Source organism: Xenia sp. Carnegie-2017, unplaced genomic scaffold, assembly GCF_021976095.1.
Source record: "Xenia sp. Carnegie-2017 unplaced genomic scaffold, XeniaSp_v1 HiC_scaffold_22, whole genome shotgun sequence".
NCBI lineage: Eukaryota > Metazoa > Cnidaria > Anthozoa > Malacalcyonacea > Xeniidae > Xenia > Xenia sp. Carnegie-2017.
This window is the reverse complement of record NW_025813485.1, coordinates 15673899-15700059: the sequence shown is the minus strand read 5'-3', so window position 1 is coordinate 15700059 and position 26161 is coordinate 15673899. Positions and strand designations below refer to the sequence as shown.

The following is a 26161-nucleotide window of genomic DNA, read 5'->3' as shown; positions in this document are numbered from 1 at the left end:
GCTTGAACAGGCATATGACCTCCGGTCTATAACTTGGTTGCTTTACTTCCTTATTTTACCTTTTGTAAACAATCGTGACCGATAATTCATCGCAAAACATATATCCTTCCTAAGCAAAATGGATAGGGATCATGTGCCTCTTATTCATGCAGGATATTTGGTAAAGTCACCGCCAAAAGCTCGTTCTTCGAGAAATTTTAAACGCGTAAGTACTTCAACATTGGAGCAATTGTGTTAAAATGATATATGTTGGCAGTCTCGAATATTTGATATATTTCATTGCTCGTCATCATTATATCATTTGACTGTACTTTTAACTTGAAAATTCATTGTCAATGTTATGATAATTCTTCATGTTTTGCCTATATGTAGTCATGTTGTCTGTGAGAATGGCGATTTTAATAGTTGATGACACAAACGACGTAACAGACCATATTAAGCCAATATTAATCATTCTTCTACGTGTGTTTTATTTTGATTTATTTAAGGGACAACTTGATTGTAATATGATGTAAAATTGATTGTTATCATTGCGCTTTTACTTTCCTTAAATAATTACAAAATTTGTAATCCTGTAATCAATAATTAACTTATATTTCAGCATTAATCCTGTAATCAGCTACTTTAGAATTATATATTACTGCTACTTTGAGACATTTTATTTTTGCGTTAACTGCATTTATTTATATCAAAGCGGAGCTAATTGAATATCTAAACACAATTACATCATTTTCCTGTGAGATAGGGGCTTTTTGTGTGTGTTTTTTCCACGAATGTCATTGAATTTGTAATTTACTTCAAATAATGAAACTTCTAAAATTATGAACTTTTTGCTACTATTATCGATAGATTTGCCTTGGTGTAGTTAGTTTCTATGAATATCAAGTAGAACCAGCTAATAACTGATATTGACATATTGTCAGTCGACGTCAGTGGTACATTTATCAGATTATTTCATAACTTTCCAAGCTACAGTATAAACTTGTTTAATGTTTTTGTTAATTTTAAATTGCTTGTTGAACTTTTTGGCTATAATTAATTATAATTAAATCGCATTTTAGTGGGCTCTAAACAACTAAATATGTCTGTATTGCTTACGCCGACGGAAGACAATAGTTTTTACATTATTGAATGTTTCGATTGTCCAAAAAAGGCATCACATCCATTTCCTGTCCTTTCGTCGTGTTATCAATATAGACAACATGTGCTTTCTGATGATTATATTGCAATAGACACTTGTGAAAGTTGAATTAAGTGTGTGTGATAGTATTTCTAAGAGACATTGACAAATACACTTGGCTCGGCAATTTCAAAATGCTTTTTTCAAAAATTGTCATTATCCAACTTTAAGTGTGCATGTGCATATTACCGCACCTTAGCAATTAACATAAATTATGCAAACACCATTCCAATGTTCTCTTGAGATTACTCGTCCATATCATTTTCACCAAAACACCAAACTTCAGAAAAATTTCTTCTGTTTTTGGCCTCACAATTAAACTTTAAAGCCAATTACGAGCATATGGATGTTTTCGATTTTATTGATCTGTGTTGCATCGTAACTTACATGATATCATTCACTACATGATTATTTATTTCCAGAACATACAATGTATTGAATATTACTAAGAACTGTAAGTTTATCAGACTTGTTGTTTTCGTACAATTTGTTAACCATAAAAATTATAAAAATTATAAACGCCGGGGAATATTAAACACAGATGTGTTAATTAAAGTGCTCAGAGATATAAGGCAGAAGCCCAAAGAAAACAAAGTGTACCAATGAATACAAAACGCGCACTGCATGGCTTTGCTAGGAACAAAGATCCTTATGCCCTACTCTATAAAGCAAAATGAATTTTTTCACCTATATTTCGTATCATTTAAAGCGAAAACATTATCCTAACACAACGAGTCCTCTGATCTAGAAATATAACTAGAGAAATATGTTCTTGAAATATTTTCCACAATCGTGTTTTTTATAGAATTCTGAACTGAATGATTAAAAGTTATTTTTGAATGTTTGTTACTTGCATGTGTTGCTTATCTTATAATGATTAAAAGATATGATGCTCACTTGATGTATGTTTGTGTTTTAGTGGTTGAGGCGTTGGTTTGTTTTGTGGGAGGATAAAACTCTGGGATATTTCGAAGAAAGAAGTGACAATCGCCCCAAAAAGACCATTGATTTAAACCGTTGCGAGTACCTAGACGCGAATTTATTTGATAAAAAATTTCGGTATATATTCAGCATCAAAATTCGAGGTATAAATGGGAAAGATGATGGACGGACATACTTTCTTGCTGCTGATACAGAATATGAAATGACAGATTGGATTGAAAAAATATGCAAACTTTGTGAATTTAATGTCAATGAGGAAGAAGAAACAACAACCAATACAGGTATTGCAAAAGATAGTTTGTGTAAATGGAAATGGCGGAGAGAATAGAAGTTTATTGGATTTGAACCGTTGAAGGATTCGTCATTCACTGCCTTTGTCAATTTTTGTCACCTGTAACATTTTTACGTATTTTAATTTGGCCTAAAATTTATTTAGTTTATAGATAACTTCTAAGAAAATTTTTGATTTAACTATGGGCGGCCAAAAAAATCACTCAGCTATATAAATAGTTTGAATAAACGATAACTCTCCCTAGTCCCCATTGTTACACACCGTGCGTCGCAAACTTTGTATCAATTGATTGTATCTATATTATATATATTGATTTTGAAGATTTGTAATCCAGGCATGTTTAATTTATAAAAATGAAAGTTTTTATAGCATTTTTATAGAAATTTTAAAATGAAAGGATTCTTATAAAATTATTTTATTGAGCTTTCGACTCGGTGCAAATTTGATAAGAAAATATGCATCTTATCCTGGGGACTGGGATCCAGGAATCCATCCTTTATCATTTGCTATGAATACAATTTTGGCAAAGAAGAAAAGCTTTGTGTCCAATTTTTTTGTGGCGAATAAATTCTATTGATCGCTTTTGTTATGCTTCTCAAAAGCTCTTAAAATAAATCAAGTGTTTTAAAACTCCTTTTTTACCGTCTGTTCAAAACTACAAATATCCCACACAAATACTATAGACAATATAATTGGTTTATTTATATTTTGAATTTAGTGATCCGACATCAATTGGTCAGAGATAACGGTTTAAATGATGCATCGACAGCTAATAGTGGAAGCCGCATGCAAAGAGCAGATAGTGGGATTATTGTTCGCGATTATGACAGTAATGACCATTGTAATCTTGTGGCAGTAGCTCCATATCCTTACAAAAATGTAACTTCAACCAACGATGTTGGTGATTTTTCAAATGTTTCCCAGCAAAATTTGTGTCCTTTGGAGAGGTCTTCGTCAGATAATGCTGCAGCGAGTAGAAAACAACCATTGGATGTTTGTGCTGTCACAAATCAACCACCTTATGATACTTTACCTCTAAATCATTGTGCTGATCAACCATACGTTACTTTACGGCAAGGAAAAAGTGAAACAACCTATGATATCCCTCCTCATCCAACCACTTATGATAACCCTCCTCATTCAGCCACCTATGATATCCCTCCTCATCCAACCACTTATGATAACCCTCCTCATTCAGCCACCTATGATATCCCTCCTCATCCAACCACTTATGATATCCCTCCTCATTCAGCCACCTATGATATCCCTCCTCATCTAACCACATATGATACCCTGCCATCTCCATCTGCCTATGATAATCTTCCTCTTCATTCCACCTATGACACTCCTCCTCATCAATCCACCTATGACACTCCTCCTCATCAATCTACCTATGATATTCCTCCTCATCAATCCACCTATGACACTCCTCCTCATCAACCCACCTATGACACTCCTCCTCATCAACCCACCTATGACACTCCTCCTCATCAATCCACCTATGATATTCCTCCTCATCAACTCACATATGACACCCTTCCTCATCAATCCACCTATGATATCCCTCCTCATCAACTCACATATGACACCCCTCCTTATCAATCCACATATGATACCCTTCCTTCCGTTAGTCCAAGTCCATTACATTCCCGTATACATAACATATCTAACCGTTCTTCTGTATCAAGTAGCGATGAAGGATCTGATCAAATACACAAAGTTCCACACTCCAATTACGATACTGTTCCAACGCCTGTTTCCTTGTCACATAATTTAAAAAACAAAGAGAGAAATCATCAAAACAGGCAAAAAAATCAACCACTTTCAGGAAGGAATGTTTATGACACAAATAGCGTATATGACATTGTGCCATCTCGTGATAAACAAATACATTCATTACCTGATGATGGAATTACAACATATGATTTTGTTCCTGCTCCTAAACCCTTAAATGAAAATATTGAGGAAGTGGATGCTCCTGTTGTACCTAGAGACACAAAACCAAAAATAAATATGTATGTAAACTTATCATTTCCCGTGAAGACCAGTTATGTGAGAGAATCACAACGTGACTCTGGAGCAGTTCTTGATGAAGATGTATATGATGTTCCACCTATAAACTCTCACGGTACGATACAACAATAACATTTTATACAGGTATAATACGTCATTTACTATCAAAATCAACCTTGAATAACATGTATTTTTAGATAATTCTGCACCCTCAGTGGACAGAAGTATCAAACCTGGCATACCTACAGTAAATCGCTCTACTAAACCCAAAGGAAAGGCGAACGAATATGTCAATCTTAAGCCTGCAAGAAGTTTCAGAGAGACATCAAAGTTACCAAGAACTGTGCAACGAAGTCAAAGTTCAAGACCTGTAGATTTTGGCAACGAGGATTATTTATTTATGGAATGTCCTCAAAGAACAAATTCCTCCACTCGATATAAAAAGCGAGAAAAAGAAAATTATTCTGAGAATGAAGATGATGATGCAGCCTATGAATACATGTCGTCACCGTTAGCAAATGAACAAGACAGCTCCTCACAAACTGGGAAGCAATCTTCGCCTGAAAAATCTCCAGTAAGTATATTTTGTCAATTGAGATGTTGATCATTTTTGTTCTCGTAATTAAGTTTATGTTGGGGAATGATCAACCATTTGAATTGTTGATTGTTCACATTTAGAAACGTTTTCAATATCAAGATATTTCAGTAGTATGTTCTACTGATACGAAGAGAGTGGCAAGCCAAAGCCCAAAGACAAATTATGTAACAATCGATCACGCTAAGACAGATGGTTTACGTAAAACTCGTGAAGATGTTGTTAATAACACTAGTTAATGGTGTTTAATATTAATCTGTTTATTCATTTGTATTTTATCGCTTTTTACTTCAACAGTTCAACTTTTATACTTGTAATTAAATATAATTTTTATTTGCGTTTTTTGCGCGAAGATCTTACATCAAATCCATATTTTTAGATTTGCGCATTCGTGTTTCTATATTCTAGAGTTTTATGTTACCTCATTTTAAACTAGATGCGATGTGTCAATGAAGACTCAATGAATTTTGCGAATGAACCCTTTTATCACTTAATAAAATTATATATAATTACGAAATGTGTGAATTTATTCGTGAGGGGAAGAGATGCTACAAATTGGGATGTTAATTTTTGACGTCATGGTCATTCGAAGGATGGAAAATTCTTGAATAATGTAAAGAAAGAGTAAATAAACTAATGAAAATGTATGTAACTAAATGACTTGCGTACAATCAACACATCAAGCTACGCTGGAAGGATAGTTAAACAGTTTGACTTCAATAGACAGCTATGTTATTTAACGAAAAAGATTTTCTCGATAATTACTCTTACTATCTACAATAATCGATCCACATCTTTGTAAGCATAAAAATGGGAGACAAAAATAGTGGAAAATCAGTTGTAAGTCGGTTTTACTTCAGTTAACTTTATCTTGAAAGACATATTTCTATAAAGTTGACGCACTGTTATTTGTATTTTTACAGCTAGACAGGCTTACATCAATACGAAAAACAAAAAGTAAACCTAAAACAGAGAAAGCGAATACCGGCAGTTACACAGTTAGAGAGGAGTTAGGAGAAAACGATGAAAAGTTGGGACAAGACGTTAACAATCTTGGTGGTGATGAGTTTGATAAAAAATTTGAAGCTATGTTGGTTTGTAATTCCTTCTTCCTTTTTTATACTAATTTTTAAAAAAACTTTTTACATTTAAATAGCAGTGTAAATTGTATTGTGATATTTATAATTAATGGAATTTATAGTTTATCTTTCTTGTTTGTGAACAAAAAGTTTTTTCTCAATTCTAAACTTTCAAATGTAGCTCTCATTAGGATATGATTATTTCAATTTCTGTTTTCTGAATTAGTACTTTGAGTATTAAACTTTGAGTATGATACATAGTTATAATTCTACTGCAGAAATACAGTTGTGTAGGGGATAAAGTTCTTTTTCAATGTTTTGATATTTGATATAGAAAAGTATTTGCAAATACTTTTTACAGGATGAGATGAATTTGTCTGAAGGTCATCGAGCTCCAATCAGAAACAGAGATAAAAAATTTAAAGTTGACATGCTGGTGCAATTTATGTCTAAGCAGAAAGTATGAGTGAAATTTGTACAAATTTTAAACATCACTTTATTATTTAAAACTTGCATCTTAATGTAAGGTGGCATCTAAAGGTCTTGAGACAGCAGCAGATTATGTTCATGAATTACATAAAACAGACATTTCATCTGAACATTTGTTACGATCACTTCAATCAACACGTGTTTCTTTGACTGGAAGACCATTAAGGTAAATTGCTTTGTCTATGAATTGAAAATATCTTTGTATATTTTCCCACTCAACCAAAACCTGAGGTGAAATATTTTATTAGATTTATTCAAGAATTTGGTAAAGAAGGGATGGAGCTATTGTTGAAACATTTAAGGGAACACAGAACAAAGTTAGTATGATTTCAGAAAAAGAATTAATATTTCATGACACATCTTTGAGAATACATGAGATGAAGAACAATGGTGAAAATAAAACATTTAATGTTTTAATTGTTTAAGTTTTAAGTGATTGCCATAAAAATCAGGATGAAATCATTGTAGGAATAAAATGTCAAATTTGACTTTTATGTGTTTTTTTAGACATGGTTCAGTACATCTTAAAATACAACATGAGATAATCAGATGTTTAAAAGTGTTCATGAATAATAATGTGAGTTTCTTTGTTGAACATGAAGGCAGGATAATTGTCTTTCATTACATTTGTTTGTTTGCTAACTTTATAGTTTCATGAAATGTTATTTAAAATTTATATTGAAATCATATTTTCTAGTTTGGTTTGAAATTGGTGATGCAAAGTGAAGATGGTTTAATGTTGCTTGTAAAGTCTCTGACTCTTGGAGACACAAGCATAAAGACAGATGTTGTTAAACTGATGGCTGCATTGTGTTTAGTTGAGTAAGTCCATGCTTTTGTAAATCTTTTGTAAATCCATTATGATTACAAATTTTTTCAATACTTCATTTTGTAGTCACTCTCAAGCCTTACAGGTCATGTCCATTTATGGTGAAAGTGAAGAAAATGGCAAAAGAGGAAGATTTTATCATGTTTTGCATGCATTAAAAAATAGCAAAAGTGTTTTATTGAAGGTAAAATGGGTGAATTGTAGAATATCTCATTTGCTATTGCTTAACTACCAATAACTACAAGAGTAATGCTTAATTTTTTTTTAGAAAATTTAACTATGTTAAATAATGCTATTTTAGATTGCCTGTGTGCAGTTTATCAATGCTCTTGTTAGTCAACCAGATGACTTAGATTTTCGACTGCATTTGAGGAATGAATTTTTAAGAAATGGTTTTACTGAAGTTTTAAAGGTATGTTGAAATGCTTTCATCTGTATCACAAAACACTTTCATTTCATAAAAAACTTTTTTAGGATCTCCGTGCAATTGATAACGATGAACTTAATGTGCAACTGGATATCTTTGATGAGCATAAGGAGGATGATTTTAATGAACTTTGTCAAAGACTTTCTGATATTCAGATGAATTTTGAGTATCCTTTATGACATTAATTGTTCATGTTATTTACTCTTAATACAAGGCATATTGGCCTTGACTGAACTGTAGAGAGCCATTGGATTTGTTTCAGATGTTGAACAGTATTACAAAGGATAGTCCATCTGAAAATTCTTTTATTTCAATATTACAACATCTGCTCCTTATCAGAGATGATATTTATGCCAGGTTATATTCAATATAGTATCCTCTGTATACCTCACTACTTTTTGTCTATACAAAATGCAATTTAATTGGTTCATCTTTTCATCAAAACTTTTAAAATAATCATTATTTTTCATAGGACGCAATATTTTTCTCTTATTGAAGAATGCATCTCTCAAATTGTTTTACACAAGAGTGGGGTTGATCCTGACTTTGCGACAAAAAGATTTCAAATTGATGTTGACACTGTGATAGGTTAGAAATTTATTTTTCTACAGCATATGACTAAGTTTAATCAACATTGAATCATTGCTTGCATCTCACTTGGTTAAACTAAAACCCAGGGGCTTACCAAAATGCAAGGTTACACTAGAACCCAGGGGTTTACCAAAACTCAAGGTTACACTAGAACCCAGGGGTTTACCAAAACTCAAGGTTACACTAGAACCCAGGGTTTACCAAAACTCAAGGTTACACTAGAACCCAGGGGTTTACCAAAACTCAAGGTTACACTAGAACCCAGGGGTTTACCAAAACTCAAGGTTACACTAGAACCCAGGGTTTACCAAAACTCAAGGTTACACTAGAACCCAGGGGTTTACCAAAACTCAAGGTGGTTACACTAGAACCCAGGGGTTTACCAAAACTCAAGGTGGTTACACTAGAACCCAGGGGCTTACGAAAACTCAAGGTTACACTTTGAACCCAGGGGTTTACCAAAACTCAGTGATCTTAATATTGATGCTTCATGCGAAATTATGTTTGCTAATTTATCTTAATAAAATGTTTTACTATAATAGATAACATGATTGATCAAGCAAAACTTGTGGAATTTGCAGAAAAAGCCAAATCGCTAGAAACGAAGGTTAATTTGACTTCCATTTTTATTTTCAATATTTTTTGTCACTACATAGTAATATTTTGGCTGGTGCGCATCTACAAGTATTTTTGAACGAAAGGAATTTAAACTTTCCTGAATTAGATTACTTTCTTAATAAATAACACTGAAAAATTGATAATTTATTCCTCACTGTGAACATTTTTTGAAATGGACCAAATACATTCAATTTACCATTCATGTTTTTTATTTAACGTTATTGCATTCTTTGATTCTGAAATTTTGAAACTCAAATCTGAAGTCTGAAGCTGCTAAAATTTTTAGTAGTTTATAGTCTTGCGATAAATTGCCAACATCTTTAAGAACAATAAGACTGAATTATTTCATGAACAAAATAAGTTTCATTTGAAATATTTTTCATTTAGCTTGAGGTGGAAACGACAATGCGTCAAGAGGCAGAAGCAAAATTCAATCTAGCTACAAGTAACTTTGAGAAGAAAGTTGCTTTTCTTGAAAAGGAAAATTCCGATTTAAAAGCGGTGAGTTGCAGTTGTAATTTGTATTAAATAACTGATAAATTTTAATTTCTTTCTATAATTTATTCTTTGCGTGGTGTATTTATATTTTCAGAGACCTGTAGTGGCATCTACCGGTAAGATTTTTGTAAATGAAACATTTTAATTTACACAAACCATCAGACTTTTTAAGCAAGGTTTTTGAAAATCATATTCAACATAATTTGTTACTTAATTTATTTATTTGTTAAGAGAATATTTTCTTTTCAATGTGGAACTCTCAGATGAATTTCTTATGTTTTTAGTACCTAGTACACCTGCAACACCTGCAGGAGTAATTCCTCCTCCCCCTCTTCCTCCAGGTGGTGTGCCACCACCCCCACCTCTTCCAGGTGGTGTGCCACCACCCCTCCTCCAGGTGGTGTGCCACCACCCCCACCTCTTCCTGGTGGGATACCTCCCCCGCCACCTCCTCCAGGTGGAGTTCCACCACCACCTCCAAGTGGTGTGCCTCCCCCGCCCCCTCCACCAGGTGGTGTTCCACCCCCACCCCCTCCACCTGGTGGTGTTCCACCCCCACCCCCTCCACCTGGTGGTGGACCACCTCCACCACCACCTGTGCCAGGTGCAGGTCCACCACCTCCTCCAGGAATGCCAATGTTTAATCGTGGTCCTCAGTTACCACCTGGTGTTGAACCCAAAAAGAAATACACACCTGAAGTCCAAACCAAGCGAGCTAACTGGACTAAGGTTAGGATTAAAAAGTTAGAAATCTTTTGAAGATTGGTATTGAAGGGTGAGTAGTGGAATTAAGGCGAAGTATTGAATGATTATTTATAGAATTTTAGCTTAACTACAGTTAATATTTTACTCGAAGTATTAATGTTTAACATTAAGTATATGCTTGAAATTTTTTAAAGAGAGAAACTCTGCAGTATTAACAAAATTTTACAGAAAGTTTTAATATTTATAAGATTTTGGTATTATGACAATCGTATTTCCTGACTTTGGTAGCTGAGAAAAGATATAAAAAATTATAACAATTTCTCTGTAGCCTTAGATATCTTATATGTTGTATTGAGTATTTGTTGTTACGATGTTATTTTTAAATGTCTTTACATAATCATAAATTGTATTGAAAAATGATCTTTTTAGATAAAGAATAACAACATTAAAGCGAATTCCTTTTGGGCCAAAGCTAAAGAAGATCAATTTGAAAAAAACGAAGTATTTGAAGCTTTATCAAAGACGTTTGCTGCCAAGGTTATAACAAAAACGAAAGATAAAGATGAAAGTGGAAACACTCCCATAAAAATTAGCAAAAAAAAGACAAAGGCGCTAAAGGTTCTTGATGCAAAAGTGCTCAGAATTTATGTAAGAATTTTTATTGTCTTTCATCCCCACTTCCATTTGTGTGACAAGTTTTTGCTTTCAAGTAAAATACCAAACAATTGACACCATCTTAAAAAATGAATATTTTTTATTCTATTGTAAAATGATCTCTCTGTGTTATAGCCATATTTTTGGGCTCACAGAAGACATCTTTTGAAAACATGAGAAAAATGATATTGAACTGTGATGAGAATTTGAAAGAAAGTGCAATTGAATCTTTGCTGAGATATCTCCCTTCTCCGAATGATGTATGTTTTTTTTATTATTTTTAATGCGTTGTGGCAAGTGGAAACAAGTATGAATCAACGTTTATTAAATTACAGCATGTCTGTTTTGTTTTTTGTTTTTGTTCTACACCAACGTTTCTTTTTGTTCAGTTAAAGAAACTTGGCGAAATGAAGGATAAATATGGAGAACTTAGTGAAGCTGAACAATTTGGATGTGTAGTATGTATAATTTATTGTTTATGTACAAGATTCAGCAATTTTGTGCCTTAAATTCACACAATTGTTCTAGATCAGTGATATCAAGAAACTTGAGTCAAGGTTAAAACTTTTGCTAGTTAAGAAAAAATTTCCCGAAGATCTTCAAGATGTTAAACCAGTAAGTTCATTTGTGGTTTATTTACTTAATGAGAATGTATTGAATGTATTGACATCTCATCTTTATTGTGTAACATTTTTCTTTTGTCTTTTTTTAGAATATTGTTAGCGCTACTTGTGCTTGTCAGGAAGTTCGCTCGAGTAAAAAGTTTGCCAAGTTCTTAGAGGTAAATTGTATTTTGACTTTCCATACCTACGTGTGTTTGAGAATAACAAATTTGCTTTCAATTAAGGTTGTTTTAATGGTGGGAAATTATATGAACGCTGGCTCAAAGAATGAACAAACTATTGGTTTTGAAATGACCTTCTTAACCAAGGTATGATAGTATCATACACTGCAATACAGTAAGGTACATGATTTATTATATCCTGAGATACATCACTTTGATACATCACTTTGATACATCACTTTGATACATCACTTTGATACATCACTTTGATACATCACTTTGATACATCACTTTGATACAGTAAGGCACACGACATGTTCATGTCATGATGGATTTTGCTTTCGTTTTTTTCGTAAGGAACATTCAGGTAAAATAGATCAACAGAATGAAAGAACAGCAAAAAACCATTATGCCAAGTCCAATTGTAATATTGTGGTACTTGACGTTTAGGAGTACTTTTGGTTTTTGTAGGAGTTCTATGGATTGTGATGATTTATTGTTGGTTTTTTTTTAGCTAAGTTCAACAAAGTCTGTGGATGGTAAATTAACTTTATTGCATTTTTTGGAAGAAGTTGTATCATCCAATTACCCAGACGTTGCTGGTTTTGAAACAGAAATCAGTCATGTTGAGGCAGCATCTCGAGGTATCAAAGATTATTATTAATCTTAAGGCAGCCTCTATTAGATCAGGATTAGGAAGTATGAAGATTATAAGTGGGAACGATAAACTCTATGTAATACATATTTTTGTCAGAGAGCAAATTGACAATGTTTGTGTGTAAAAATCCGAAGTAAAACAGGAATGAAAACCTCTTGCATTCGTGGTTATGGAGGAGTTTTGGTGTTTAAAGTTCTTTACGATTATTTAAGCATTTATAGCTACGATGAGCGTGAAAACACTGAAATTTTTTCATTGTTTTGTATTATTTCAACTGTAGTGCAATCATTGGTATGGATTTTAGCAAACTTAATATTCAACCTCTTGATCAAATTATTAATCATTAATCATGATTCAATCGCTTCGGTTGAATTTTGATCCAACTACTATTGCTGGTCCAATCACGTGATCTATTGATTTTTGTTCCAATCATTGCCGTTAATGTAATCATTTCTGTTAAATCATTAATGTGACCTAAACGTGACTCTCGTACATGTCGTGAATTTTATGTTCATTTTTTATAGTTTCACAAGACGTCTTACAAAAAGCAACCAAAACAATGGAAACAAATATCTTGAAATTAGGACGCGAGTTAGAACATAGCAAAGAAAGTGATGACCCCGAGGATAAATTTCAAGTTGTAATGTCGGAGTTTCATGCTTATGCGAAAGACCAATGTGACCTTATAATGGAAATGTTCAACAACATGACAAATTTGTTTAAAGAATTATCGGAATATTATTGCTTTGATTTGAAGAAAACACAATTAGAAGATTTCTTTGGTGATTTAAGTTCATTTTTACAACAATATGAAAACGCAAAAAAAGACAACATGAAAAGAAAAGAACGCGAAGAAAAGGAAAGAAAAGCAAAAGATAGAGCGGTTAATTATTTCAACTGTTATAAACTTCATATACTTCACTTTACTTTAAAATCGTGCTTCAAATTGTATTAAAAACTTTCTGGAATTTTTATCATTTCTAGGAACAAGAAAAGGAACGTAAGAAAAGACTTGAAGCAGAAAAAGCCAACCGTAGTAAAAATTTAGTTGACATGTCTTCAGAAACACAGGAAGGTGTTCTTGATGGTTTAATGGAGGCTTTGAAAACAGGAAGTGCATTTCGAGATCCATCGAGACCAGCAAGGAAAAAGAAAAATCATAGAAGTAAAATTCATTAAAGAATGAAAAATTATTTCTTTTATCGCAAAATAAAAATGATTTTAATTTTTGTTGTTCCAGATCGTCAGACACCTGGTACCTTTCAACGTTTTGGAACAAGATCGAATATTTCAGTACAGGAATTATTGAAAGACGAAGAATCAAAAGCTAATAAAATGTCTGAAGAGAAAACATCTTCTGAAATTAACGAAAAGAAACCCGCTCCTGGCGCAGTAAAACTGCCCGGAGCAGAATCAATCTCTTCAAAAAATAAAGAAGAAGACGAAGCGGAAGCTTTGTTAGATGAATTTAAATCTTTATAAATAGTTGCCTTAACGTATTCCTGTAACTCTGATGAATGTTTTTTTTACATAACTATTATTCAATATACATTTATTTTTGTTTGATCAATTAAAGACATTTTCCCGCTATGCGAACGAATAGATTCTTTCTTTCAATAAGCTTAACTTTCTTAAGCAAAGCCTTTCTTTCTCTTTCAAAACATTGATAATGAAGATTTTTGAAACATATAAATGTGAAGATTGCCTGATTTTATAATTTACTCATCGACAGGAAATCCACAGCATCTACATTAGACAGGAATGTGCTCGAGTTGCGCAGTGAACAAATATGAGGAGAACTGGGAATTGCTACGTCATGACTTGTGAGAGAGGACTGAAACTGCCAAAGTTAAATAGAAGGTGAAAGACAGCCGGTAAAATTACCGAAAAATCATTTTAAAATGTCTACTCCCGCTAGGAGACGTTTGATGAGAGATTTTAAAAGGTATGTTTTAGTATTTATATACTAATTTGGTCATAAAACTGGAATTACGAAGTAAATTTTCGATTTCTGTTCTTATGTTTACAATCTTTGCTCTCAAGGCCGCCATGTTTGTTTATGTAAGGGTTTTACCGACGTTTACTAAGTTTAATTTCTGTAGATTACAAGAAGATCCTCCAGCGGGAGTGAGTGGAGCACCATCAGAAAATAACATAATGATATGGAATGCTGTAATTTTCGGGTAAGTAATAATTTTTGTGAGTATTGTTAAAAATAATTTCAGTATCATGTGATGCGGCGAACGGAACAAGGATATCTTTTTTAATTTCAGGCCACAAGATACGCCTTTTGAAGATGGTAAGATATTTTTGTATGATATTTTCTCATCCATGTGAAAGAATTGTCATAACACAGTTGTTAGTCTTGTATAAAACAAGTACAAATCGTTTCAGGAACATTTAAACTTCAAATTGAGTTCACGGAGGAATATCCCAATAAACCACCAACTGTAAGATTTTTGTCACGAATGTTTCATCCTAATGGTGAGTTATTACTATTTTCTAATGCAGTGCTTGTCTTAAAAATTTACTATTTTTATGAAAAGTCAGTGTTTAACTGTTATGAAAAGCCAACATATTTAAACTCAAACTTTTACAAGATTGGGAATTAAATAATTATGGAGATGTGTTTGTTTTCAGTTTATGCAGATGGTGGAATATGTCTAGATATTTTACAGAATAGATGGTCACCAACATATGATGTATCAGCCATTCTTACTTCAATACAGGTGAAATTTTGTGTTATATAAATAAAAGATGTGACTCAATAAGTTATTTTATAAACCAAAACAAATTTTTGTTTATAAAACAGTTATCAAAACTATGTACACAAAAAATTGCTCATCGTTAGAATGACACAAATAGTCAGCTTTATACTTGCTAACCTGCAAGAATAGTCTTGCTATAAATTTTTTTAAAAATGAACTTCTTTGAAAATTGAGCTTTAAAATAGTGTTATTGAAATATATACACCAACATAGTTATGTTATTTACTGGTTTGGAGGTTTTGAAATATAAATATTTATTTATGAAGATATTTGTCTATCCTGACAAACTTAAATAGTAAATGACATATTTATTTGCTAAAAATAACAGTCATATTGATTGTACATTCAGGTTTACTAATGGCAACAAAGAAAACAGTCAAACCTGTTCAATTCCTTTTACTTTGGAAAACTTAAAATTCATTTAAATTACATTACTACATACAATAGAAAGTTGACGGATAATTTTTTGTTAAACAAAACAAAGCAAAACAAAATCATTTGCAAATTAGCAAAACAAATCAAGTATTTAACTATTAGATTCAGTAGCTAAAAGCAATTAGATTACATGAGAGGCTAGGATTTTGCCTGCCACATCAAAAAGAGAATATTATAATGACCTCAAGTTATCTGAGTTTAACCATGGGGGGGTGGTTCAAGCAGAAAATGGCAATGATTTATAATGACCTCAAGTTATCTGGGTTTATCCGGGGGGTGGTTCAAGCAGAAAATGGCAATGATTTATAATGACCCCTCAAGTTATCTGAGTTTAACCTTGGGGGGTGGTTCAAGCAGAAAATGGCAATGATTTATAATGACCTCAAGTTATCTGGGTTTATCCGGGGAGGTTCAAGCAGAAAATGTTGAATATTTCTGTAGAATAGATATGTAATTGTCCTCTAAAATGAGTTAGTGTACACTTTGTACACATCAGTCTTGAGGTGACATTTGACAACATGCAGATGAAACCTTCTATCACATGAGCACAAATCTGCCTCTTTATGAAATACATTATTGGCAAATAAATATCTTGTTATTTTGAGGAAAACCTCACTAAGAAAATAAGAGTCTTATTTTGCATTAAATTTTAGAAATTATGAAACAAAGAATTGGTTGTGATTTCCATCTTAGATTCTCTTCTGAGCAATGTATATTTTATTTTGGTGATAACAATTGAATATTTCTTAAAGAACTATTGAAAACCAATAATTGTGACTGACTTTTCATCTGGGACCACATCTACCTTGATGAAAACCAAAAATGACCAATCTACTTCTATTTATAATGAAGACAAGCAAGAATAACATAACCCTCAAACGGCTAGGGATGTTTAAGACAGGGACAAATTAAAGACATAATCCCTTTTGCTTCTTCATTATTAAATAAAAGTAAAATTTTGGTTTTCATCGAAAAGTCGAAACCGGTGGTCAAAACTGACGAAACGCATCGTGTCATTTGATTCTATAGCTATCTTTGTTTTTGTTTTGAACAGTTCTTGTAGGAACTGTTCAATTTTCATTTACCATGACAAATATGCACTTCAGAGCAATATTTAAATTTTAGAAAAATTTTGACTTAACAGAACTTATGTTGACTAAATATCAGGAAAACAGTTCATTTGTGCACTGTTTAATTTGCAATTTTTCATCCTTATTTCATAGTCTTTACTCGATGAACCTAATCCTAATAGTCCTGCAAATAGTTTAGCAGCGCAACTTTACCAAGAAAACCGACGTGAATATGAGAAAAAAGTAAACGCCATTGTGGAACAGAGTTGGTTGAATTCTTGATAAGCTGTGCATATGTAGCACACAAATAACACATGAATAAAAACTTGATTAGATTTTCTCTTGTAAAATTATGTATTATATTGCTGCAATATATATTGTGCTGATGAAAACCTTTAAAGAAAATGTGGAGTTAGGAATATCTAACGTATATCCTTAATAATATAGGCCTGTCATTTGTCGTTTATTTTGTGTTGTTATTATAAACTAAAAGTTATGTGGGTATAATTAGTATTTTATCATTTTTTACGGCCAAAAAATGGCTCGCAGATTTTGGAAAAGATAGTTTTAAATGAAATTATTCCATGCGATCTCCGATATTATCAATTTCTTTATGCTTCCATTGTAAAATGGCTTCTGAGTCTGTTGAATTAGATTCATGTGCTAAATTGTCTTCATTATGATTTTATTTTCGTACTGTTTATTTATTTACATACTGCGCAACGGGTTAAATTGTGCTACAATTTACAAAGAATAAGCCGAAAACAGGATGAAAATTAAAATTTTCGCACCATTTGGACTAAACAATTATGCTTAAGTCGTATGTAGTCGCCAATTGACATGATACATGGATAATTGAATGTTAAAAATTTAAACCATTCTATTTTGGAATGTATAAATGGTTGAATCATCTCTGACTTAACCAAGTATATTTAGTGTATACTTGCTTCACAAGGTATGTTGTTCATTTTATGGCATGTTTTCAATATTACTTAGTTAAATGTAAGACAATGTTATTTACACTGTATGCTAGAGGCAGTAGAAGTATTTTATTCATGAAACAGATTTTCATGTCGTTTGTTGTAATAAGACTAATTACAACTTCAATTTCAACAGCATGAAAGCTGTGCATATTTTTATTGACATGGAATATTGTTCAGTCTATCATTTAACACAAAACTAGAGAAGTTCGTGCGTGAATTCACCGGTGCTATTTTATGGAAAAATAACCAAACATAATTATTTTTAATATCCTATCATCTGTGCCAGTAATCAACAATGCCAAATACGTTGGACGCCGGAAAGAAAAAAGATATTTTATCTTCAGAGACAAGAAAAACATTACTTGACGGAGATCAGCTTGCTGTTGCTCTAAATGAATATTATGAAAATCAAGTTCGTGCAGGTGTCGAAAGAAGGGAAATTTGTGAAAGAATTGCGCAGTCTGTCATTGATAAAATATTCAAGAAGATTCAAACGGCAGATAATCGTTTTCGAGAAAAAAGTGTCGTAAGCCAGGGCATTCCTTGTAACGGATTACATGCAGAGCAATTAATTCATTTAGATATATTGATCCAGTTATCTTTAGGAAAGAGTTGCCCTGTGCTTTTCAAGACAACACATGAAAACTTGAATTTGTTACCAGACTCTAGTACAATGTGGAAAGATTGTCTATCAAAAAACGGTTTTCTCTCTGCAGATAAAATTTGTAGATTACTACGCTTCTATGTATGGAAATCTGTTAAAGTTTTTAATTGTTATATTAAAAGTGGTGCTCACGAAAAGATTCCCAACGACCTTAGAAGTATAGTTATGAAAGATGGAGAAGAAATAAAATTGGTAATTAATAATTGATGATTATTAACCTCCTGCCGGCGTTTGTATTGCCTGATTCACGAATGGACCCTTCGAGACAAGATTGTCCCAGTACATCGCATGTTGTGTGTAAACCGTACATTAATGCTTCATCGAGAAAAATCAAAATGGTTTGGAAATGGTCTTATTTTGTTGCAGAAAAAAATAGAATTCGATCATTTTCAGGGCCTGGTTGTCAAATCCAGTTACTACGGATATTCACAGAAATCAGAGATAGTCAAAGCGGACTGCGCATGCTTTCATACTATCATCTAAAGCATGTCTTGTTTCATGTGACACATCGTGTTAGCGACGTGAAAGAATGGGCTAGTGAAAATATTTCTGCACGTTTTACCGATTTCTTGGAAAGTTTGTTGAGTTTCCTGCAATCTGAATACTTACCTCATTATTTTATGCAACCTCCAGATTTTGATTCAGTGAACTTGTTTGAAGGCCTGGACGCTTATTGTCTTGAAAGAATTGCCGAGTCGGTTGAAAAAATTCTACACAATCCGTTTCAATCATTGAATTTTGACAAAAGTGAGCGTGAATAATCATAGCATAACATCTCTCCTTAAACAGCTGTAAATTAATTATGTTTTTAATTGAAACCTAATGAAAGGAACTGAACAATATGTAATTAATAAACTATTGAAAAGTATATATTTAGTGTAGTGTTAGTATTTTATTTATATTATATTTGGCCCTGTATATTTGATAACTACCAAACGTTTTTAAGTCAACAGGAGTCAGTTTGGTGGTTTATACTTTTTCTGGTCTTTGTGGCATACAAAGATTGTAGTGAGCTTGTTGATTCCAAAACTTATCACTTTTCCAGCCACACCAACCCTTAGAAAAAAATGGAATGACTTAAGCATGAGAAACATGCATAATGAAAAACAACGTATTATTGAAAGAAATTAGATATTCACTTTAGACGAATTTTACGTAAACACCACAATTGAATAAAAAATGTTTAATCCTGGGCATTTCAATATAGATAAATCCTAACTTTGACTGTTTCTCTTTTCCTACCTTATCAATAATTATATTTATATCTTCTCCGCCTGTGTAATGAGGATCGACGATTAGAAATCTACGAAATAAAATCATATATCAGTATCAGTTATGTCGACATTCCAAAAAAAGAAAGCAGAATTATTTACTTAATTATTCCAGTTTTATCATTAAAACAAACACCAACGATTGTATGAGCAAGTACACCACCACCTAAATATAAAGTGATGAAAATATGTAACATCGTCGAAGAATTCATAATCTCATCCTCTGACGATGGTTTTTACAACTGTAAGATTTTCTAGTTCACATGGACAAAATTTACAAGCTCACCAATCATTACTGGGGTTCCCTGAGTTTCAAAATGACGTATTAATTCCCTTCCTTTGCCAGCTAACTCGGCACCAGTGTTAACGGTCATTATTTTGGAGCTAACGTTCAAAAAGTAATCCAAGCAAAGATTAACTTCGAATGATCCAATCCATTTCTTAGAACCAATAAAAGATTTAGGTTTGTCGCCAAGTTTGACCAGAGCTTCTTGTATTGAGCGATGATCTGGTACCGAGGTCTCTGTATAGCCTTGATGACGAAACCAGGAAAAGATGGTTTGAAAAGAACGATAAGCACATCCCCATTTCTGAATAAAACAGCAGTAATAATGAATTAATTACTTTTTCTTCTATCGATACACTCGAATTACAGTCAAACAGATAAAATCCAAATTAAATGAGGTTTAAAGGGTTCGGTATATACGATCAAGGTTTGATCATGATAAATCTATGAACGAATAATTAATGTTTACATCTTTATCATCTGATTCACCCAATATGGAATAAACAATCAAAACTCAGTGTTGTTATAACATCAACGTATATTATAAAGGAATATTTAAACCCTCAGAGACAATTCAAATTGGTTTGAGAGAGAATAAATGTTAATATTGTACTAACATTGTCGTCAAAATTATCCTGCATGTAATGATGATAAGAATAGTTTCCTTGAACAACCGCAATGTATGAGTCATCACCTAAAATATTTCTATCATTACAATCTTAAGGTAAAAAGATCAGTTTAAAGAGCAGTTTGACTTCAATTTCTCTCCTACCTGTAGGACTTGAAAGCTGTAAATGAGGACTCAACAAGTAGGGGGAAACTAAAATGTAAAATAATATCGTTTTATTTAACTGTATTGACGCAAAATGGCTAGAATATTTTTACAGATTAACTTCAAGATCACCTTTTGGACTGTTTTGAAATCTGTACACATTATTTGGATGTACAAATGGTCGTCGTATGGAAAGAAATAATTTCTTCAGAACACTTTTCCTTTCGTTTTCTATGTAAAAAAATATTTCACGTAATTCCTTTTTGTAAAATAGACTAAATCTACAAAATCATTAATTAAAGAATACAAACCATAACTAGAAACATCAACAATTTCTCCGTTGCATTTTTTCCATGGGTATAAACAAGTTGACAGACAAGGTGATGCTGGCGTTTGAAAATGGAATATTTTCGGAATGCAGAAGTCAGAATCCTACAACGATTCGCGGTATAACATTGAAAACTGCAGTAAAAACCAACGTAATAATTCACGAATAATTTTTGTTTTAACAAATCCAAAACTTAATGCTGGTAATGTGGGTTCACAAAAATCCAGTAATGACTGGTAACAAGTATATCTACGGCACATTTTAATGTTATAAACATCAGGCTTACATAGCTAAGTTAAATACAGAAAAGGAAAAATGATTGTATAAAAAGAATGATGTTGAGTTTAAAACTTGCAGGTAATAGACCTGAGGGAAGACTAAGAATGAGGTGTATGGAAATATTAAATACTTCATAAAGTTAGTTAGAGACAAGAAGATACCATAGACAGAAATAAATGATTCATTGTGACAATAGACTGCTGGTTAACTTGATTAAAATTACTTATATTGCAATGCATGTATATTTTAAAAACTTGCTCACTTCCGAAAATCTATCAACGCACGATAAAATAGCTTGTATTTGATCTTTTAGTCCACGGATCAATAAATGTCTGAGAGCCGATAAACTTTTGTTTAAATCAACCATGACAATGACGTCCGCAACAATCTTAAATGTTTGATAATTTTTCTCATCTGTAAAAAATCAGAGTTTGGCAATTCAAATCACAACATAAATTTCAAAACATAGCGTTTTACCTTAAGAAAATCATGTATAATAGTATAAGTTTGATGAAAAAGAGAAATACCTTTTTGATAACATATAACTGGGGAATGATTCTTTAAAATGTTATTTTTTGACAATGGTTGAACAATCTCCACATTCAATACATCCTATTAATTTTAATAAATGATGGATGAAAACAATTTCCAAATATTATAAATCACGATTGTCCCTTGTTATTGAATTAATACATTCTCTTTTATAATACAGCAAACCTTTTGTTTTCTCTTGTAACTTTGATTACATTTCATACTCCCTCAAGCAGACAACTGCAACTCTCACTTGTTACATCATCACTTAGTAACATTTGACACTCGTGGAGATAAAATGTTGCATTGTTTAATTTACTACAGAAGTGAGTCGCTTTCTTTGTTAAATTCAAAACTATACCTAAAAAACAGACATAGAAAAACAAAATTTTACGGTCATATTATGGGGTGACTGTTCAGTGCAGCAAAAAATAAGTATATCTCAACATTTTAAACGATTTGTAAAGGGAATTTTCCTAACAACTATGATTGAGTTCTAGTGATAAACAATGATTTCATTTCAAAGAAATTTAGGAATGTGCCTACAACAAGGATGCTGTGAGGAAAAAATCTGAAGCCCAACTAATTAATTTTGCACAAAGAAATTACATTATGCAGAAATGTCATCGTTGTTTAAGCATGATAGTTTTAAATGAAAAATAAAAAAAGTTTTTAAGGTTTTAACTCATATGATGATGTGTTTTGATCACATTAGTTCAAATGTTTCATGCTATAACCTGGATTAAGTGGTTTCACTAATTTCAAATAGATCAAAGGTTTAGGATTGGCTGTTAACTAACCAATAGAAACATATGATAAAATATACTTCCCCATACCATCATTGGTTTCTCACACATTATTTTAATTGGGTGATATAAACGTAAAGTAAGATGCGTTGATAGAAATTCATTGTAAATATTATCAAACATGATTGGTGTTTCTTCAACAACATTTGATGAAAGATAATATACTAATGCTTCCTTTTCTTTAAACTCCATTTCTGGTTGTATCCTCCACACTAACTGTTGCTCAAAAAATATCTCATGCTAAACAACAATAAAAAATGTTTACTAGTCAAGAAAATGTGGTTTTTACACACTTCAAGAGAATTTGCCAAGAAAAAACATCTACCTTACAGAGTTGCACATCAGAATATAGTTCTTTAATTGAAGAAAAAACCAAATTGGACACAATACACACACCACAAATTTTCATTCCTAAAAATGAATTTTGTGATACAAATGAGTTTCAGGAGTCAGTGGTATTTTTGAAAAACATTTAAGGCTTATTCATATTTCAGGTTTAACCAACATTCAAATTGATCATTGTTTCACATATTGCGTACACAACTGTTTGTACTGACCAGTGAATATGAGTTATATGACAGGGAGTGATTCACAATTTACAAGTTTCAAGAGTTTATTTCATAAAGACATTAATTTAGATCTATAGTCATGAAATACCTGTTGGCATCAACGTACATATTTCAGATAATTCTTTAACCCAGTCTAGTTTAGCAAAAGACTTTCCTTCGCATGATAATATCGCATTTTGATAGCTTCTTACACAGCCCACAACGTAACCGAACTCTTCATTTCCATCTCCAATTAAAATGCCCAAAATATCTTCTCCGTTTTGCAATGCATTCTCACAAATACGCTAAGAAATTATAAAAACATAACATTAAATTATACGTTTATTTTCTATATGAATTATAAAAATCATGATAGAATATACTTTTCTTAGATCAATATCAATTTTATAGTTGATTTTGCATTTAACGTTATTTTGTATGTCCGCCATATTGGAATAATTCAGGGGGGTATTAAAATATAATAGTAATGAATATGGGAATGTAAGGAGGGGAGGTGATCAAGGATCATCATAGAGTGAAAAATCTTGAGGAATCTTGGATTCTTGGTATTTGGTCACTTGTTAAAGAAATTAAAATTCTAAATCTACTCGCTTTTACCGAACTTTTTACGAATATCCATGAATTCCATATCTTCAGAAGATGCAAATTTTGTGAAAGATGTAATTCAAAGCGAAGATAGTGACAGTGTCTGCTCATCTGAATCATTTGGTTTGAAATGGTTATTTAATGAAGAGGATAATAATGAAAAGGGAAATAAGAAAAGAAACAGAAAAAGACAATTGATTAGTGAGGGATTTTCTAGTTTTGAAGGAACAACTGGTAAATTAGAAATAAAAAAGAAAAGGCCAAATTATTTTATTGCTTTACGTATATCTGATGACAAAATACACGAAGTTGTTAAAACCTTTCAAAATGATTTGATAAAAGAAAATAGTAAATTGAAAGCGGCATTGATATCACCATCTACCCTTCACATAACTATAGCAGTAATGTATTTAGATGCAACTCAATTGAACATTGCCCATAATGCACTGGAGGAGTGTAGCAAAGACATAATAACTGCCCTTAAAAATGTTGACTTTAAACTAACATTTTGTGGAGTAGGAAACTTTGGAAACAAAGTAATTTTTGCCGATATTAAAACAAAAGAACAAATTGAATGTTTGAGAAAGATTAACAGCATAATAACTCAGAGCTTTGAGAAGAATGAGCTGTTTATCAATGTGGAAAAGAATATTATCCACATTTAACATTGTTGAAACTGTCAAAAAAGAAATCTTTGAAAAATCAGGAATCAGAAAAGTTAATCGTCATCTTTATTTACCATGGATTAACTCTATCTTTGGTGAGGAAACAATAAAGAATTTATATTTATGTTCAATGCAAGGAATGAAAGAGGATGATGGATTTTATGAATGTATAGCAACAGTTTCTGTAAATCATGAGTAGTTTGATAATTTATTGCAATGAGTAAATTTTATCAATATGATGTGTAATTTAAGAAAAAGACGATTTTTCATGTGTAAAGAACTTAAAGAACTTTTTATAATATATAAAATGTATAGTTTATAATATAAAAAATAGTCTATAAACTATATTTCAATACTTCATGTAAATTCACACATAATTAAACGCATTTTTTCTATCGACAACCTGTTGAAAAATTTATCATTCACAAGTCAAAAATAGTTATATTTTCGATGATGCATAATTTACAAACAGCAACCGAAGACTGATCGGTAATTTTCAAATGAATGCGTTTATTACCGGATACCGGAACGCGTGTTTTGTCTTTCCGTTAATTTAAATCTTTTGATGGACCAATTAAATCATTATATGCAAACTATTGGACACATCTGACCAATCAAATCATCCTTATTTTTTTATCAGAGATACTGTAGTGGGCGGTTTGAAATATTTCAAATAAATTATTGATTGTGTTCTTCAACGGTCGCCACTTTAGAAGTAGAGTTTAGAGAAGCCAACAAGATTTTTTGCAAGATTTTCCTCGATAAAATACATTAACGATGACTACTGTTCGTAATTTCTGTGGAGCCGAAAGTGTTGATCGCAATACTTCTAGGTAATTCAACGATAAAGTTTTTGAATTTATTTATGATGTGGTTAACTCGCTTGGCAAGTTTCGTTATCGCTATTAAGTTAGGTGGTAGATTTTAAATGTAGTTTGTGTTATCCAAGAACGGCATCTATGAAACGGTATGTTTGTAAAGTTTAAAAGTATATTTTTTGACGTCACAGTTCACAAGACAATGAAATCTAACAAAGAAGTTAAACCTCTAGAAGTTAGGGCTTGGATTATCGATCGCGATCACAACAAATATTTAATTAAACTTTGAAATGATCAATGTTTTTACTGAAACAAAAATTTGTTTGAAAGAACTTAACAATTTCTGAAAACAACATGTAAAATTCACGTTTGATCAGCAAATGAAAAATGTGAACGTGTCACATATTCTTTGTATTCACGATTGAAATTTGAAGTATTTGCTATTTTAGAGTACTTGCACCTCCCGGTGGAAAATCTAATATCAATTTATTTGGTGCAAGCTCTGGTTCTGAAATACAATCTAAACCAGTGAATACATGTCAGGCTGCAAGACAAGAATCTCATGTATTTGATTCTGTGAAAAGTAATGTTCAAGTGAATCCATGTCAAGCAAAGCGTCAGGAATCGCATATTTTTGACACAGCGAGCACATCTCCCGTGCACACATCCTCAAAAGTTTTGAAGGCTCCTGGTGGAGGATCTTCAATTATTTTTGGTTGATTACATACCTCAAACTGAACAAATAATATATTTATTTCCACGATAGTAAATAGTTGTTTTAAACTAGCTCAGTTGTTTTGACTCAATGTAAATTCCAATTCTACTGCTGGACCTGTTTATATCTCTATGTATGATGTATATATGTATGTGTGTGGATTTTACTGAAAAATCATGATTATTCACTGATATTTGCATTTAAGAATTTTACTGATTTTATTTCCCTAAATGTCTATGTTTAATGTGATGACTGTGATATT

The 26161-nt window shown here is 32.1% G+C and overlaps 7 protein-coding genes across 8 annotated transcripts; 6 read left to right on the top strand and 1 right to left on the bottom strand.

The window, feature by feature from the left end:
- Nucleotides 1-34: 34 nt before the first annotated feature.
- LOC124445532 (paternally-expressed gene 3 protein-like) lies at nucleotides 35-5534 on the top strand. The gene is made up of 5 exons (XM_046996259.1): nucleotides 35-205; nucleotides 2100-2403; nucleotides 3133-4542; nucleotides 4625-5001; nucleotides 5106-5534. Exons 1-5 carry the CDS (start codon nucleotides 119-121, stop codon nucleotides 5259-5261), a joined length of 2334 nt encoding a protein of 777 aa, XP_046852215.1. The 5' UTR covers nucleotides 35-118; the 3' UTR covers nucleotides 5262-5534.
- A 102-nt stretch (nucleotides 5535-5636) lies between these two features.
- On the top strand, nucleotides 5637-13944 carry LOC124445531 (protein diaphanous homolog 1-like). Its single transcript, XM_046996258.1, is given in 28 exon segments — nucleotides 5637-5862; nucleotides 5946-6116; nucleotides 6463-6561; nucleotides 6629-6756; nucleotides 6839-6907; nucleotides 7098-7167; nucleotides 7288-7412; nucleotides 7486-7603; nucleotides 7721-7831; nucleotides 7894-8012; nucleotides 8087-8203; nucleotides 8319-8434; nucleotides 8980-9044; nucleotides 9443-9556; nucleotides 9648-9669; nucleotides 9838-9938; nucleotides 9941-10282; nucleotides 10688-10883; nucleotides 10886-10906; nucleotides 11048-11172; nucleotides 11302-11370; nucleotides 11441-11527; nucleotides 11625-11693; nucleotides 11760-11843; nucleotides 12211-12340; nucleotides 12879-13237; nucleotides 13339-13519; nucleotides 13595-13944. Coding segments are annotated over 28 exon segments (3480 nt in total). The 5' UTR covers nucleotides 5637-5832; the 3' UTR covers nucleotides 13837-13944.
- Nucleotides 13945-14175: 231 nt separating this feature from the next.
- LOC124446122 (ubiquitin-conjugating enzyme E2 A) lies at nucleotides 14176-17093 on the top strand. Its single transcript, XM_046996938.1, has 6 exons — nucleotides 14176-14299; nucleotides 14457-14537; nucleotides 14628-14653; nucleotides 14749-14838; nucleotides 14995-15083; nucleotides 16781-17093. Exons 1-6 carry the CDS (start codon nucleotides 14256-14258, stop codon nucleotides 16907-16909), a joined length of 459 nt encoding a protein of 152 aa, XP_046852894.1. The 5' UTR covers nucleotides 14176-14255; the 3' UTR covers nucleotides 16910-17093.
- A 624-nt stretch (nucleotides 17094-17717) lies between these two features.
- Nucleotides 17718-19144, top strand: LOC124446121 (cyclic GMP-AMP synthase-like). The gene is given in 2 exon segments (XM_046996937.1): nucleotides 17718-18476; nucleotides 18479-19144. Coding segments are annotated over 2 exon segments (1128 nt in total). The 5' UTR covers nucleotides 17718-17905; the 3' UTR covers nucleotides 19036-19144.
- LOC124446120 (ufm1-specific protease 2-like) lies at nucleotides 19067-23550 on the bottom strand. 2 transcript variants are annotated; one of them, XM_046996935.1, is made up of 15 exons: nucleotides 23479-23550; nucleotides 23205-23400; nucleotides 22873-22958; nucleotides 22578-22787; nucleotides 21928-22102; nucleotides 21738-21822; nucleotides 21473-21624; nucleotides 20915-21035; nucleotides 20736-20834; nucleotides 20604-20651; nucleotides 20449-20525; nucleotides 19832-20135; nucleotides 19648-19711; nucleotides 19517-19577; nucleotides 19067-19330 (listed from the first exon to the last, which is right to left on the bottom strand). In XM_046996935.1, the coding sequence occupies exons 5-15, from the start codon at nucleotides 21961-21963 to the stop codon at nucleotides 19244-19246; spliced, it is 1134 nt and encodes a 377-aa protein (XP_046852891.1). In that variant the 5' UTR covers nucleotides 21964-22102; nucleotides 22578-22787; nucleotides 22873-22958; nucleotides 23205-23400; nucleotides 23479-23550; the 3' UTR covers nucleotides 19067-19243. The 2 variants fall into 2 exon arrangements, with proteins under 2 accessions (XP_046852891.1, XP_046852892.1); XM_046996936.1 differs by having other exon boundaries at nucleotides 23223-23400.
- LOC124446124 (A-kinase anchor protein 7-like) lies at nucleotides 23520-24658 on the top strand. The gene is given in 3 exon segments (XM_046996939.1): nucleotides 23520-24334; nucleotides 24337-24396; nucleotides 24399-24658. Coding segments are annotated over 3 exon segments (828 nt in total). The 5' UTR covers nucleotides 23520-23733; the 3' UTR covers nucleotides 24566-24658.
- Nucleotides 24659-25024: 366 nt separating this feature from the next.
- Nucleotides 25025-26090, top strand: LOC124446487. Its single transcript, XM_046997333.1, has 2 exons — nucleotides 25025-25199; nucleotides 25634-26090. Exons 1-2 carry the CDS (start codon nucleotides 25144-25146, stop codon nucleotides 25902-25904), a joined length of 327 nt encoding a protein of 108 aa, XP_046853289.1. The 5' UTR covers nucleotides 25025-25143; the 3' UTR covers nucleotides 25905-26090.
- The last annotated feature ends 71 nt before the right edge of the window (nucleotides 26091-26161 follow it).